Source organism: Nuphar pumila, chromosome 3 (genome assembly GCF_984573655.1).
Source record: "Nuphar pumila chromosome 3, dmNupPumi1.hap1.1, whole genome shotgun sequence".
NCBI classification, from domain to species: domain Eukaryota; kingdom Viridiplantae; phylum Streptophyta; class Magnoliopsida; order Nymphaeales; family Nymphaeaceae; genus Nuphar; species Nuphar pumila.
Window position 1 is genome coordinate 16,323,379 of NC_143251.1, and position 15,996 is coordinate 16,339,374.

At 37.7% G+C, this 15,996-nt stretch overlaps 1 protein-coding gene across 1 annotated transcript in view; it reads right to left on the reverse strand.

Annotated features, from left to right (window-relative positions):
• LOC149842123 (dynamin-related protein 3A-like) overlaps positions 1 to 13,529 on the reverse strand; it is a 67,915-nt gene extending 54,386 nt beyond the window's left edge. The window contains exons 1-6 of the mRNA XM_089998924.1: positions 12,683 to 13,529; positions 11,935 to 12,217; positions 11,791 to 11,819; positions 11,585 to 11,686; positions 9,061 to 9,129; positions 8,897 to 8,956 (exon numbers count right to left, since the gene is read on the reverse strand). Coding sequence (XP_089855050.1) covers positions 8,897 to 8,956; positions 9,061 to 9,129; positions 11,585 to 11,686; positions 11,791 to 11,819; positions 11,935 to 12,217; positions 12,683 to 13,054 — 915 coding nt within the window. The 5' untranslated portion in view covers positions 13,055 to 13,529. The remainder of the gene's footprint in view (positions 1 to 8,896; positions 8,957 to 9,060; positions 9,130 to 11,584; positions 11,687 to 11,790; positions 11,820 to 11,934; positions 12,218 to 12,682) is intronic.
• Between the last annotated feature and the right edge of the window lie 2,467 nt (positions 13,530 to 15,996).

The following is a 15,996-nucleotide window of genomic DNA, read 5'->3' on the forward strand; positions in this document are numbered from 1 at the left end:
ATAATCATGCCAAATGCACGCTTCCATTCATGAATCAATTCAATTAAACAAGTGAACCAATATATGATTTTATTCATGAACTGTACAACTAAACATGTGAACACTCATGCCACGGACGACATGCAAGACATGATAATTTCAGGTATTTACATGCATAAGAAACAATTATGCATTAATACCATGAACATGCTTGTCATAAACAGCCTAGACATGTGTGCAATGTCATATTCTCTCGCATGCATAAAACCAAGTGTAATCCAATTAACACATGCAAACACTCATGCCAAATGCATACTTTTATTCAATTCATGTATTCATGACTAATGCATGCTTTCATTCACGAATCACTCCACTTAGAACATATGAGTACTTATGCCAATACACATGCATAGCAATAAAAAAATTCAGAATTTGCACATGCCCACAAGATGTGTAACATTGCATTTGAATATTGATCATGCATAGTTATTTAATGTGAACTCCAATTCTAACGTGCACGTAACCGAAGCAATCATAACAGGTAAAATCTGGGAATTTAGTGCACTAAACTGAACTTTCATCAACCTATGACAACATATTTAATGTATACAGATCTTAATATTAGATCCACATAATCCGTTACATTATCCACATCAAAAATTCCTTTGAGATGTGTAACAAGTATGAATCTACATTCAACACATGCGAAAAAATTCCGATTTTCTAATTCGACAAAAAACCCCAAGTGTTTCATTACTTAACATTTTTTTTGTTCAAATCTGTCCAAACCGATCGCAGCCGACCCAGTAGGCTGGGCTCTACCAACATATGGCAGCCCAATCAAAACACAAACAGTCTCCATTTGTTTATTTGTTTTTTTTTTGTGCTTTCATAATCAAAACTTTGTTTTCTGTTTTTTCTTTTTTTTTAATTGACCAGGCTGAGCACAGCCGACCCAGTCGGCTAGGGCTCAGGCCCTGCGCCTGCCCAACCGACCCAGTCGGCTGGGCCTGGCAGACCACCAGCCTGCCCAGGGTACTGTGCATACAAAGTCGGTCCAGAGATTTTTTTTTTGTTGTTGACAGTCATGCTGCCAAGTGCACAGCGCATACCCATGAGTTTGTAAACCTGCAACGTCCCTACACAAGGTGACAGTGCACTAGCTGATCTTACTAGACAATAAAACAGAGGTTAAATTTCCAGTTTTACATTATGATCTAATCATGCTTAATCACAATAAAGTATGGCAGCAGAACAAACTTTGGTACAGAAATTTCTGATCCGACATAAACCCAAAAATAATTATATTTGTTCTGTTAGGTATAAAATTTAAGGCGATATACACTTTATATATTCAAATCAATGGTACACGCAGATTTAGGATGGGTCAAATAAATCGAATCCTACTCAAACAGATTCTGATTTTAGCCCAGCGTGAGACCTAGTTCAAGAACAGTGATGCGGCCCAACATATGTGTATGCCCAGTTTACATCTTAATCAAAATCGATCTCAGCAAAAGAAGACTGATTCTTGTAGATTCATAAACACTAAACTAAGTCCTTTGCCTATAGAATCTCATGAGAAAAAAAAAAGAATAGAACAACATGCCCATTATGAAAATAATATAAATATATAATAAGACTCAAATTACAGCATGTTCTAGCGTACACAAATGAGAAACACGGTTCTTGAATCAGATACATATTTGTATCAGATTAAGCATGCTGGACACGGGTTTAAATCCTATCAAAGATTTACAAACTGGTTTGCATAATAAATACCGAGATTTATTATCGAACAAAGTTTTGCAACAGATTTGTCATATATATATATATATATATATATATATATATATAGAGAGAGAGAGAGAGAGAGAGAGATGTGTGTGTGTGCATCGGTCATAAAGCATGCTTTTGCCAGGAGAAAAGGGGTTTAAAAATCTGAAATACACATGTCCAGCCATGCATATATCAATATTACATAGGTTGATTATGGGAACCTAAATCCGATTCATGGTTTCCTTCAAAAATATCATATAAATCACATTTAGGCACTTTTCCCTATTCGAATCAAAAGAAAGAACCCGTACCTTGCAAGAAAAGGCGAAAACAATGGTGGAATAGTGCTTGGGGCTGGAGCTTCTTCCGCCTCTTCCTCCTCTCTTCCTTTCCTCTCTCCCGCTCTCTCTCTCTTTTCCTCTTTCCTTCCTTCTTTTTCCCCTTCTCTTTTTTTTCTTTACTTAAAGGTGAGGGAGAGGGGGTCACGTTACCCCCTTCTCCAGCCCTCTCTCTTGAGAGAGAGTTTCCAAAAAGTGGAAACTCCCCCTCTCTCTCTTAGTTTCCAATTTATTTTAAACTTCTACCAGATGTTGACTTTTTCATTCTTTTAAAAAATTTAACTTTCCTAAACCCCTTTTAGGTAAACATAGGGACTCTTTTGGAGAGTCCTATTCAGCCCGGAAATTAAATTTCGGAATTGAATTTAATTAAATAAATTATTAATTAATTATTAATTTTTAATTAATAAAAATTATTTATAACCTTCCAAAAATAACCAAATTAACCCTAGAGACTTTATAAACATAGTTAACTCCAAAATAAAGCTTTAAATTGAATTTAAAGCTAGGAAAGACATTGGACATGGATTCGGATATGGATCCAAGATCCAAACACATACCCATAACAAAAAGTGGATCCAGATTTGGACCCAAACCCGATTTAAGTAGGACCAATTTAGAACCCAAGACCATAAAAATTCAGATCATAAGCCTTGGATCCAGTCTGATCCAATCCCGGATCTGTTTCAACAAACTGCTCCTTTTTTAGAAAAACGCGATTTTCGGGCCAACCGTAGCTCGAATTGAGGAAAATAAAGTACCATTGCGCTCAAAATTCCAAGACGCATCCAACGATATATAACACGCATATGAAATTCTGATTTTCGTCCGAAATTATCCTGAATTTCACTTGAATTTAAATGTCAAAAATAAAACTCTCTACCACGTTTTGATTGGCTCGCCTCGACCTTATCGATGAGACCTGGGTCAAACCCAGAGTCAAAGGCATCGGTCTAAAAATTGAGCCTCGAACTATTTTTCTCCCAGACTTGGATAAATTTTCGAAAATCTCAAGAAATGCCTAAATACCAAAATACGAGATCTTACATTGCTCCCCTGCGTCTTGCCGCCAGCAGGTGGATTCTTTTGTGCACCGTCATTCCCATTGCCTCCTTTCTTCTGCAGTCCACCCCTGAACCGCTCCCACTCCTCGTTCAGGATAGATGCAGACTCGATGGCATCACTCAAAGTAGTAGGACGGCTTATCATAACTCGGACCCGAAGCTTGTCCTTCAGCCCGCACACGTACTGCCCTCGCCTTTTCATCTGCGAACAGGTTCGGGCAGTATCTCTCCAAGCTCCTGAATTTGGTGGTGTAGTCCACTAAACTCATGTTCCCCTGCGTGAGCTCGAAGAACTGTTGTTGCATATGCTCTTTAGCAAAAGAGGGAAAGTACGCTTCCAAGAACTCTCCTCTGAAGGTCTCCCAGGGGATAGTCTCGATTCCTGCAAACTTCACCTGGCGCAGGATGTCCCACCACTTTTTAGCATCGCCCTTCAAGCAGTACGTGACAAAATCCGTTTGTCTTTCCTCAGGCACAGGTAGGACACGGAATGCCCTCTCAATCTCCTTGACCCAGCTCTCGACAGCCTCTGGGTCGGCCTTTCCTAAAAAAGTTGGTGGGTCCAACTTCAAGAGCTGCTCATACGTGATCGCACCAGTGTTCGCAGTAACTGATGTGGGATGGACACACGTCGTTGGTTGCATCGTGTGCGCCTGGACATATGTGGTAACCGTCGTTGCCAAAGTGATGATGGCATTCGTAAAGAAGTCCCTCTGCTCCTGCCAAACTGCTGGAGCGCTAGAAGAAGAAGCACGAGTACGAGCATACATCTATAACACAAACTCAAGAGAATTTATTAGTAAATTCATACCCTAATCAAGCCTACTTCCTTAGGATTGATCTATAACAACAAGCATAGAATTTAAATCACAACACATTAATTTAAATATGTTTATCCCTATAATCAAAATATAGAAATTTACAATTTCATGACAGTAAGGAAACAAAATTTTACAATATAGCTCTTACCAGTAACCTAGAGATTGTTTCTGGAGTACGAGTTTGTGACTTTCATGGTGATGGTTCTGACAATTCTGTTAATTCTTATGCAAGCTTTGATACCAACTCTGTCTTATCTAAAGACAGATTAGTATCCCCAAGTGATTCCAATGCATGGTTCTGATACCAACTCTGTAAAGACCTCAACTGACCCTCGAAAATAGTGGAAATTTTTTTTAAAACATTTGAGGAAACACTCCCAAAGATCCGTGGTGCATCACAGATTTGATATACCAAACCACAAACCATTCCATGCATTGAATCAACTCTGAGGTAGTAAAATCAATTTCATTAATTTAATCAAAATGTCAAATGTCTAAGACACAAAAATCGTCTATCTCATATTCATGCCATCTTGTCAAAACTCAAACACCATCACAAGGCTTGTATCCTTCAGGTAGTCAGTTCAAGATATCACTGAGCATCTGTGCCTGTAAAACAATTTTAAAAAAACAAGAACCGAAGTCCTCGTACGAATTTCTCTAAAAATCTAAACAGTAAAGGAAATATCATAAACAAATTCATGAAGAAATTTCAGAGAAATTACCACAAGTAATAACTTACCACAACTATCTTACAATTCAAGAAATCAACCAAATATCATGCAAAGTCAAATAATTAAAGATACATGAACTAATGTTGAACAGTAAAATATACATGATTTAATGCACATGCATAAATAACTTAAGTTATTTATCAGAGTTGCTTTTGCATGCATGTCTTTATTAAAATGCACACAAGTTTAATTTTCACTTTTCTTTAAACTTGTGGATACTCAAAACGGGCACAATTCTCAAAGTTCAAGTTAGATTCTCAGTCATAGTTTAACACATAATTTGTATTTTAATTATTAGGTTCCACATTTGTTCCTCAACCGATATTAGGAATCATGACTTTCCATCGAAACATTAAGAATCTTCATCTAATGACGGGACATCAATAAAAATCATCAACCATTGATGTCACTTTCTTAGTATATCAATAACTACAGCTGACTCAACACCACCACCCCCAGGCAAAGTAGTTGAAAGCTCCTTAAAACGGTGGCCGAGAAGTGAATCACCGCATCAAGTTCTGAAGCACAATCGCACATGAAGTTTTAGTATTCTCACGGTCTCCCATGACCGCCATCCAAGATTCTCACACTGTGGAAGGGACATCAAGGAAGAGATTAATTACATTGTTTGGTCTCTTCTACCATTTCAAATCAATTTAAGTTATTTACGCAAGAACCATTTTGCAAATCCTTATGCAAAAAACAATTTTTGGCTCTGGCCCTCACAATTTAACAATGTAATTAAATTTGGAAAACCAATAATTTTCATAAATAAATTTTGCAATGCATAAATAGAATCAACAACAATGGAGCAACACATGCTCCTGGCCTAAACGGCCTGCAGTGGTTCACATCTGACCACCAACATATCTCAAAGTGATTTATGCATATTGCACAATTTCAATGAGCATGCAACACACAGTTTCCAAACATGTTCACAATGCACATTCAAAACACACACAAAAAAGTGCACGTTAAGCCAAGTACATAGGCATGCGAATATAATGCTTTCTGACCATACCATTCATGATCAATCTCATGCATATAATCAACCAAACATGCATATGATCACAGTCATGCAAACATCAAATTATTTTCAGATTCATGTGTATGATATGAATAATTGCAAACTGATCAATTTAAGATCAGATTTATGTATCAACTTAGAAAATACATATTCCAATCATAGTCATGGACATGAACATCTTCATGTACGTAAATCGGCTATGAAGAAATTTTTCAAATGCCGATCAGATTTATGTACATACTCAATTTCATATACTCAAATCGACTATGCAATAAATTTACCACTACTGGTCTGACTCATGTACAAGATCAGAATCATGTACATGTATCGACTATCAGAAAGCTATCCACAGCTAGTCCGGCTCATGTACATGATCAGAATCATGTGCATGTATCAACCATATCAATAAATATGCAATACACGGATCAGATTCATGTACATGACATGAATCGACCAAACATAAGTATACATCTCAACAGCTGGTCTGATCCATGTACATGGATCGGTCACTCATAATATCAATTGCCAAATAGAAAAACATGACTGCTGAAATTAGAAAATAAATTGCATCGGGGCTGATTCATGTACATGAACAGAATCATGTACATGGTCGGCCAGGCTTAAATAAACCTGTAAACACCATGCTGGGTTGATCCATATACATGATCAGAATCATATACATGAGTCAGCCAGGCTGAATAAACATGTATGCAAGTCAGTTGGACTCATCCATGAATATAATTATAATCATGTACATGGGTCGGCCAGACCTGATAGAACATGTAAACAATTGGCTGCATACATGAATCAAACTCAGCCCTTGAAAAAGAAAGTCAGCAGGCTAGAATACACAAATATATTTATTTCCAATACAAAAAATCATGTAATCGACAGTCTGAGAAGCATATATATTTTTCAGCAGCATGAACAAGAAAGATCGAAGTAGTTGGCCTGCATATATACATATGTATCTATTTAGTATGCGTGAATACTAAACTCGACAAATCTGAATCACAAAAAGTATATTTAGATGCATGGGTATGAAACTCGACGGATCTGAATCACAAAAATATATTTAGATGCTCGAATATGAAACTCGACAAATCTGAATCACAAAAGTATATTTAGATGCATGAATATTAAAATCGACAGATCTGAAACTACATGCATATTTTTAGATGCATGGCCAAGAAAATCAACAAATCTGAACTTCATAAATATTTTCAGATGCATGCTTAATGAAATCGATAAACCTGAATGCATGTATATCTTTGCATGATAAGCAATCTGAACATATATATATATATATATATATATATATATATATATATATATATATATATATATATTCGAATGCATGAACAAGGAAAATCGTCATGCATGGAAATAATAATATATATATATATATAATCGACAATGCATATATATATGGCTTTAAAATTAGATTTCCCTTTTTTCCCACAAAACTCATGCTTAAATCGATTTATACGATTCTCTTTCCCTTGCGAATTAAGAGAGAAACACGTACCTTGATTCGTAGATCGAAAACTAGAGAAAAATTTTGATGGATGATGTATTTTTCTCTTCTTCTTCTCTCTTTTCTTTCTTTTCTTTCCTTCATTCTTTTTTTTAAACCTCTCACACGAGTTTCACCCTCTCTTTTTTCTCTCTTTCTCTCTCTCTCTATCTCTCTCTCTCTATCTCTAGAACACGAGATCTAGAGGAAGAGAGGAGCTAGACCCCTTTTATATTATTTTTAATTTATTCTAGATAGGGGTGACGTCCCCTCTAGATGCCTCTATGATAGTAGAGTTTTACTATGTGTAGAAGAACTCTACACTCTTATCCATCTAGATTATGTATAATTTTTCATTTAATTTTATTTAATATCCTTAAAGAATATTCCAAAGGGGGATGCCCCCCTTCAGGAAGTCCTCATGGGGTAAAGTTCTACCTCAGGTAGAACTCTACCTCATCTTTATTTTAATCTAAAAGTTGTTTTTAAAACTTTAAATTCAAAGTAATTTTAAAATTGCCATGGATGAATTTTGGATCTAGATTTGGATCCAAGATCCAAATCTATATGGATCCTAACCTGAACCAAATCCTAGTCAATATGGATCCTGAATTGGGTCCAGATCCATACTAACTTGGATCAAATGGAGCGAATCCAGTTCGATCCAACCAAGAAAAAGTTTGAAAATAGAGGTTAGTCATTTTTTAAAAATGCATTTTTCGGGCCAACCGTAATCCGAATTCGAAAAAGCAAATCTCCTACGAGATCTACATTCCGAGGAAGATCTAACGGTGGTCATACCTGAATTTTGCTTTCGAATTTCGCCTAAATTTAACCTGAATTTCGCACAAATTTAAAGGTTAAAAACCCAAAATTTCTCAAGTTATACATAAGTCAATTAGCTCATGTCAATGGGCTCTGAGCCACACCCAGACCCAGCTAATGTCACTCCTATTTAATTATTTTCACATGATTTTATCAATTAAATAAAAATATATAATTTAAAATTTACATTTTTCGACTTCAAAAATCATGAAAAAAATTACAAGATATTACAATTTGACTGGGTGATAACATTCCAAGCCTATCAAAGACATCCAATTGATGAGGCAGGCAGCTGCAAGTACAGCTTTGAACCAATAGCACTTTGGTACATTCCTGTTGAACAGCAAGGATCAGGTCACCTCCCAAAGGTGTCAAAATGTCCTCTTCACCTCTGTACCCTATTCTGAATTTGCACCACACTCACGTGTTTACATCACAACCACACATAGTGTTCTATGTATTCATGTGAACTAGGCTATGATAACAAGCACATTTGAAAGGAAGAGCATTTACTTATATGATGAATCTTTTCCCATCAGAAAATTAGTTTCCCTTTTCCTCAATTAGCAAACTTGACAATAAGAACGGCCTAATGATCAAAAGCAAGGAACTAATGTTAAGCACATAATAGCCAGGGTGAACAGCCAGTATGAAAACAATAAAGCAAAGCATGGGGAGAGGTACAATATCATCAAGTTAGTTTCTTCAGTGAATCACAAACCACATATGGTGAAAGTAAAAAACAGAGACTCAACATGCATGTTTAAAATACATAATGGAATTTCAGAATGCAGAAATATTAAGTATTCATACCTGATTCAACCTCTTTGCCAATTGAGGAACGCCACAACGATCAGATAAGTTGTGATACACCTGTCATAATTGGTAAATTTGGTAACCTACATTAGATAAAACTGAAAAGTACATCACCATAATGAAACTGCTTGCAACAATCACAATGGCAACAAAACTGATACCGGACGACTACGGAAGAAGTTCTCCTCAAAGGCAAGTGCTTCAGCAACGCTCCTATTTTGTGTGATGTCCTATCAATGATATCACATGACTTTTATTCAGTCAAAAAGTCAATTATTTGAATAGAGCAATTGCTCAGATGCTTTCAAATCCAAATAAAAAAAATAACAATGAAAGCTATATGTGCATGCTTTGCAATAAACTTTGCAGACTTCTTACAATTAGATTTCTTTGTAAACTTTGAAAAAAAAAGGACACATTCTTAATTTTCATTTTAATGTGAAAAAAAAATGCAACACCATGGTAAAACCCAAAAAAGAACATCAGTAAGATAGTTGTTGAAAAGGTAAGGAAATGAATGCTGGGTATTTTTTTTTTACTACCAAACAGCCGAATATCAACTACTTGCCAAACTCAACACATTAAATAATATAATGGGAAATATTCCAAATAGATGTGATTATGAGACCCCATGAACTGCATGTTATGCACAAAAGAAACTACAGAAACAATATACCAATAATCTAGTCCTTAAAATGCAAAGCCGAAATATTATTTTTCACTAATGTAAAGGACTACCAAAAAACAGAGGATCCAGTCCTAACTTAGAATATATAGTTAAATGATTTGGACATCTTAGTGTCATACAGATTTTCTAGCTGCTATAAAACAATCACCTGAGAGATCCCTATACAGTGTATTTCTCTTTATGCTATGTCAAAATGCCTCAGTGACATCAATTTGATATCAGACAAATCCATGGCAAATGAAGACACCTTTGATGAGCATGATTGACAATCCAAAAGAGCAAGACAAAGGAAAGATCCATTGGATAAGGAAGTAGACATCAAGTATGAGAATAGGTAGCATTTCCCATTGAAATCCACTTATAGCAAAAACAGACAAATCACGATTTCACATGCAAGTTCCAAGTGAACCAGCAATTTCGCTTTTTCATTTCTCCAGGGAAAAGGTGCAGTTATTAAGGTACATAACACCCCAACTAGCCCCGAATAAGAGACTGTTATAGCCATCAGATAATAAACCAGTGTCAAGTCCCAAATGCTAAGCATCGTGGCATAGAAGTCTGGGTCGGAACCTCCATTATCTTCTTTATATGGGATATGTAGACTCCACAAATTAGGTAAGAAATGTATGCTCCTGAAGGAGAAAGTGGATGCACAATGAAATTTTGCACACGTAGAGTCATCTTAACCACACACATTGACACAAGCTCAAACTTCTCTTTCGAGGATCCACATCATACAACAAGATTTCACCAATAGAAAGTCCACAATGTTCCATTCATATGACAATGTTTATTAAACCACGTAACCATATCATTTCAAAAATATTTCCAATAAGAACTCTATATTCAGCTTCTCTACACTAGCTACAGTTTTTTTTTTTCTACTTCTCCATGAGATCATATTTCTGCCCAAAAATATGCAATATCCTGAAACAGATATTCTAGTGTTTGGATCTCCTGTTGAATCCGCTAAGTCAATACATGTACGAACCAACTCATCATCACATGCAAGCCGTATCAAGGTATCACAACACTTGAAGAAGAATCCAGGAAAGGTATTTCATGTGCAAATCATCGTCATTGACAAACATTATCTATACAAACGTCGATTAAACCAACTGCTTAGATGACAGAAGATCTGCATTTGGGTTGTGTGCCTTTGTAGGTCGCAATCCTGTACCATAGAAAAGCAAAAGGCAAATGTTGTGTATGGATTGAGTTGCAAGTGGGGTAATAGGGTTATGGCACTTGGAGCATGTGAAGGATTATGGCTCGTGTCAATTCTAAATGAATTGGGTATGTAGGTCTTTTCCCATGACACTTAATAGTGATAATAAATCAGCCATAATCGCATTCTCCACAAATGCACTAAAGACATTGAGATTGATTGTCATTTCATCCGAGAAAAGATTGAGAAAAAAAGATTTGAGGTACTCTATGCAAACTCAAAACCAATTGGCTAATGTGTTTACCAAAGAGGTAGGTAGAAGCGGACATTATAAAATTATAAGATGGGAATAGTTGATTTTTTCATCTCAGCTTGAGGGCGAGTGTCGTGAGGTCATTTTTGTTCATATTTTGGTTGACCAGGTTTGACCTCCGCTTTCTCCAATCCTAACACATACGATGTCATGTGAATAGTTGTAAAGGCATTTACATCAAAATTATGCAGTACTCATACTTCAGAACAAAAGGCAAGAGGGGCCATAGACCCATTAAACCCTCTCATTCATTCTCTAGAACCCTCTTTCCTTCCCCTTCCTGCTCTTCTTCCCACAACCTATTCTCTATCAATTTTCACTGGTCTTTTGGTTCTAAGAGCTTGCAATCTTCAAGAAGAAGAGGGTTCATGAGTGATGAACAATTACATTAGAAAAGAGTACAGATTCAAAGGAAACCCATGTTTGAGCTTAAAGCTTACACATGCACATAACTAGTAAGAGCACATATAAAAAACTTAAATACTCTGAAGCAGAGGAATCCTCTGACCAAGTTACCTCCTGACTTCGATTAACAACACCAATGTAACCAAGGCGAAGGGGAACCACATTTCCAAGCAAAAAGTTGCACGCATCCGTACCCCTGTCCATGATGTCCAGCTAAAACCAAAACACAATACCATGTCAATGTTACAGGATATAGACGTATAGAAACATTGACCAAAAAGGAAGAAAAGTTCTAGAAATAGTGGAGATGTCAAAACCTTTGTGATAACACCAATTGTCCGAGACCCTACATACATAAATAACTTTGTTTTAGAGATGACAGCAAGCCTTATGACTTGAAAAATAATGAACCACAATGAATCAACACAGGAAGCGGGTGAAATGAGAGTAACGTATAGTACCATCAGGATCTGCAATTCTTGCCATCTGAAGCGCATCCGAGTTAGCCAAGTCCGAATTAGCAGGGGTGACCGCTAATATTATGCAGGTCTCGTGCTTAATATACGAAAGTATCATAGTCCTGATCCTCGCCTCAATATCATTTGGCTGGTCACCCACTGGAACTTTCGTTATTCCAGGCAGATCTACCAGTGTAATGTTCAAGACATTAGGAGAGAAAACTTTGAGACGAATCTGTCTGTCGGAGACGCCCTTATTAGACCCCGCCTCCTTCTCAGTCTCAGCCTACAGCGACGATTAGCATGCACAATTAGCATTGTTTTCTAGCCGAAAATAGTGAGATTAGGATATCCAAGAGAATCAATTCGAAGACGGCTAAGCAATGCGCTTCAACAAAAATCAATTCTATTTCCCATTATTTAAGTAAAAAAAAACTTATATATTAATCGATGAATCGTTAGGAATAAACATAAGATTATCAACGATGAATCGCATATCTTGCGATGACTGCCACAGCAATGCGTTTCGAATCAATCTGGTTTTCCATTAACGAAAGTAAAGAAACCAAGAACTTTGTATCAATTGATGAAATCATTAGGGACAAACATAAGATGATCCGTGATGAATGGGGTATCTTGCTATGACTGTTACAGCAAGGATATGATAAAATAGGAACTGAAAGAAAAGACAGGACCGAATTCGGAACACGACTAATCATGGATTATAGCTGTTAGGGGTCGAGATACTGACCTGAATTTCGCGGCGAATCGCCGAGAAATCAGAGAACCGCTTCCCAGGAAGGTGCAAGAACTCCCCCCACTCCGAAACCTCGGCATCGGGGCGGCGAGGCAGGTGAACGAGTTGCAGGACGAGGGGGCGCCGTGTGCAGATGTCGGAACCCCTGGGGAGGAAATCCCTCCCGACGAGCGCCTCGAGGACGCTCGACTTCCCGCTGCTCTGGCTGCCGACGACGGCGACCTGCGGGAGGTCGATGGTGGACGCGCTCCCAAGCTGAGCTAAGATGTCCTGCAACTTATTGACAATAGGTATGACGGAGTGCCCCAACGAATAAGGGGAAGAAGAGGCAGGCTGCTCCTCCCCGGCCTTCGTTCCTTCCGCCATCGATCTATTCCTTCGCAAGAAAACAACCACCGAACGAAGGAAGAGTCTAGGGTTAGCAGTACGTAACAAAATAAACCCCTTTTTTTCTTTCAAATGGTTCGCAAATCAAGGCAAAGAAGAGAGAGAGAGAGAGAGAGAGAGAGAGAGAGAGAGAGAAGAAGAAGAAGAAGAAGGAAAAAGGGGTTTTCGGGGGTGGGAGAGAGAGCGATCGATGACGAGATAATGATTTTAAAAACTGCCACTAGCAACAACCACAAATCTTTCAATCTTTCTCCCTCTGTCTTCTCTCTGTGGGATTAGAAGACGGTAACAATCACTCTTGCAATCAGAGAGAGGGAGAGAGAGACAGAGACAGAGAGAAGAAAAGAGCTTGAATCTGTATTGCTGGTTTTGCTATTTTTGAGCGTGAGGCGGCAGGGACTTGGGGAGTCGCCCCTTTCTCTTTCACAAAGTTTTTATATATATAAGTTTGCATACACGAAAGGTGAGGGCTTTCCGTGTTGATTTGAATTTTTTTGGTAATGTGACAGTCCTTTCGACTGAGCATGTGAACCACCAATGAGGTGGTGGGCCCGATTTATTTTAGTTCCCGAATACTTGAGGGACTGTAATCATGTTGCCATGCAAATGGGTCGAAGCCTTGACCCGGTTCCAAACGGAATCCGACCGTGCACTGAAAGATCCGTGGACACGTGGATCAAAGTCGGATCTAGCATGAGCCCCATGCCAGATCCAGATAATACACATCCAAATTTCGATGGGAATAGGAACTACTGTGGTTGGGTCTAGTTGGATCCAGGTTGAGTAAATAAAAAAATGTTCAGAACCGTTTCTATCCTAACCCATTTTAACAATTCTACATGTAAATCAATATTTTGACTCTTTCTTAGCGGATCCAGAACCACAGAGTTCCAGACCAAACACAAATCTAAGATTCTATTATGATGTTTGAGAGTTGGACCCACTCCCTGAAACTAGGATCCATTGTGAAACCCGACCCAATCCGTTTGCATCCCTGGTCCCACCGAAGACGCTCCTCTCTTTGCCAAGCTTCCTTTTTTAGTCTTCCCTATGTCTGTTATATTATTATTAGTATTTTTTTAGAAACTAAAAAGTGTGGGACTTGCCAGTAAAGGGACGGTTGCATCGTGGTTAGCAAGTCAAGTAGTGAGCAAGGGAATGGTCCGGATCCGGATCTGAAGGGCGGAATAGGAAATCATCACGTGGTTCATTTTTGAACCAATACAACAACAACAACTACGCCTTTATCCCAAAACAATTGGAGTCGGCGATATGAACCAAAAAGAAAAACATTCTAGGTCTGCCACATGAATCCTTCTCCTCCAATCATTTCTATCCAATGTCATGTCCTCGGTGAGGTTCAAAGCATTCATATCCTTTCCTATCACCTCCACCCACGTCTTCCTAGGCCTACCCCGACCTCTTTTAACTAATATATTTTCTCATTTCTCCATCCTTCTAATTTGAGCATCATTAGGCCTTCGCCGAACATGTTCAAACCACCGTAAAAGATTCTCTCTCATCTTATTTTCAATGGGTGCAACGCCTACCTTCTTTTGTATCTCCTTGTTTCGAATCTTATCTTTTATTGTATTTTCACACATCCATCTCAGCATACGCATCTCAGCTACACTCATTTTTTGAATATGATGTCTCTTGGCAGCCCAACATTCTGTACCATATAGTAAAGTGGGCCTAATAGTCGTCCTATAAAACTTTTCCTTCAACCGCAATGGCATTCTACGATCGCACAACACTCCAGTTGCACTTTTTCATTTCATTCACCCAACCTTTATCCTATGATTTACATCTCCATCAATTTCTCCATACTTTTGAATGATAGATCTCAAATATTTGAAACAATCATGTACCAGTATTTCTTGCTCACCAAGCTTCACTACACTCCCATCACTACTTCGTTGCTTACTAAACAGACATTTCATATATTTTGTTTTACTCTTACTCAACTTAAAACCTCTTGCTTCTAATGTCTGTCTCCATAATTCTAACTTAGCATTAACCCCAACTCTAGACTCATCAATCAAAACAATATCATCAGCAAACAACATACACCATGTCACATTTTCTTGAATTGATCTTGTAAGCTCATCCATCACTCTAGCAAATAGGAAAGGGCTTAAAGCAGATCCTTTATGTAACCCAACCGTTATAGGAAAGGTTGTCACCCCTCCACAAGTGCGGACATTGGTTACTACTCCTTCATACATATCTTTAATTATACTAATGTACTTGAGAGAAACACATTTGTTCATCATTGTCCACAAGAAAATGTCCTTAGGTACTCTATCGTATGCCTTCTCCAAATCAATAAAAATCATATGCAAATCTTTGTTCCTCTCTCTATTTCTCTCAATAAGTTGTCTAAGAAGATGTATAGCTTCCATAGTTGATCTTTTAGGCATAAAACCAAAATGATTATTCGATATCATGACAACGTTCCTCAACCTATACTCAATCACCCTCTCCTAAAGTTTCATAGTATGACTCATGAGTTTTATACCACGATAGTTTGTGCAATCTTGTATATCACTCTTATTCTTATATAGAGGCACCAAAGTACTCTTCCTCCACTCATTAGACATCTTATTTGTTCATCAAATCTTGTTAAAAAGATTTGTCAACCATTCTAAACCTTTCTCTCCCAAGCACTTCCAAGTCTCAATAGGTATACCATCTGGGCCAACTTTCCTTCTTGATTTCATTTTCTTCAAAACCACTACAATTTCTTTCTTTTGAATCTTGCGCATGAAGTCACGATTCATCTCATGAAAAGGAATGGAGAAGCGTGGAATCATAACATGTTTAGGGTGTAAATGTTTCAAATTCAGGTTTAATATCCGACCAAATCCGCGTCTGATTAGTTGGATTCGAGAAAGAAATCAGATTCAAATTTGGTATGC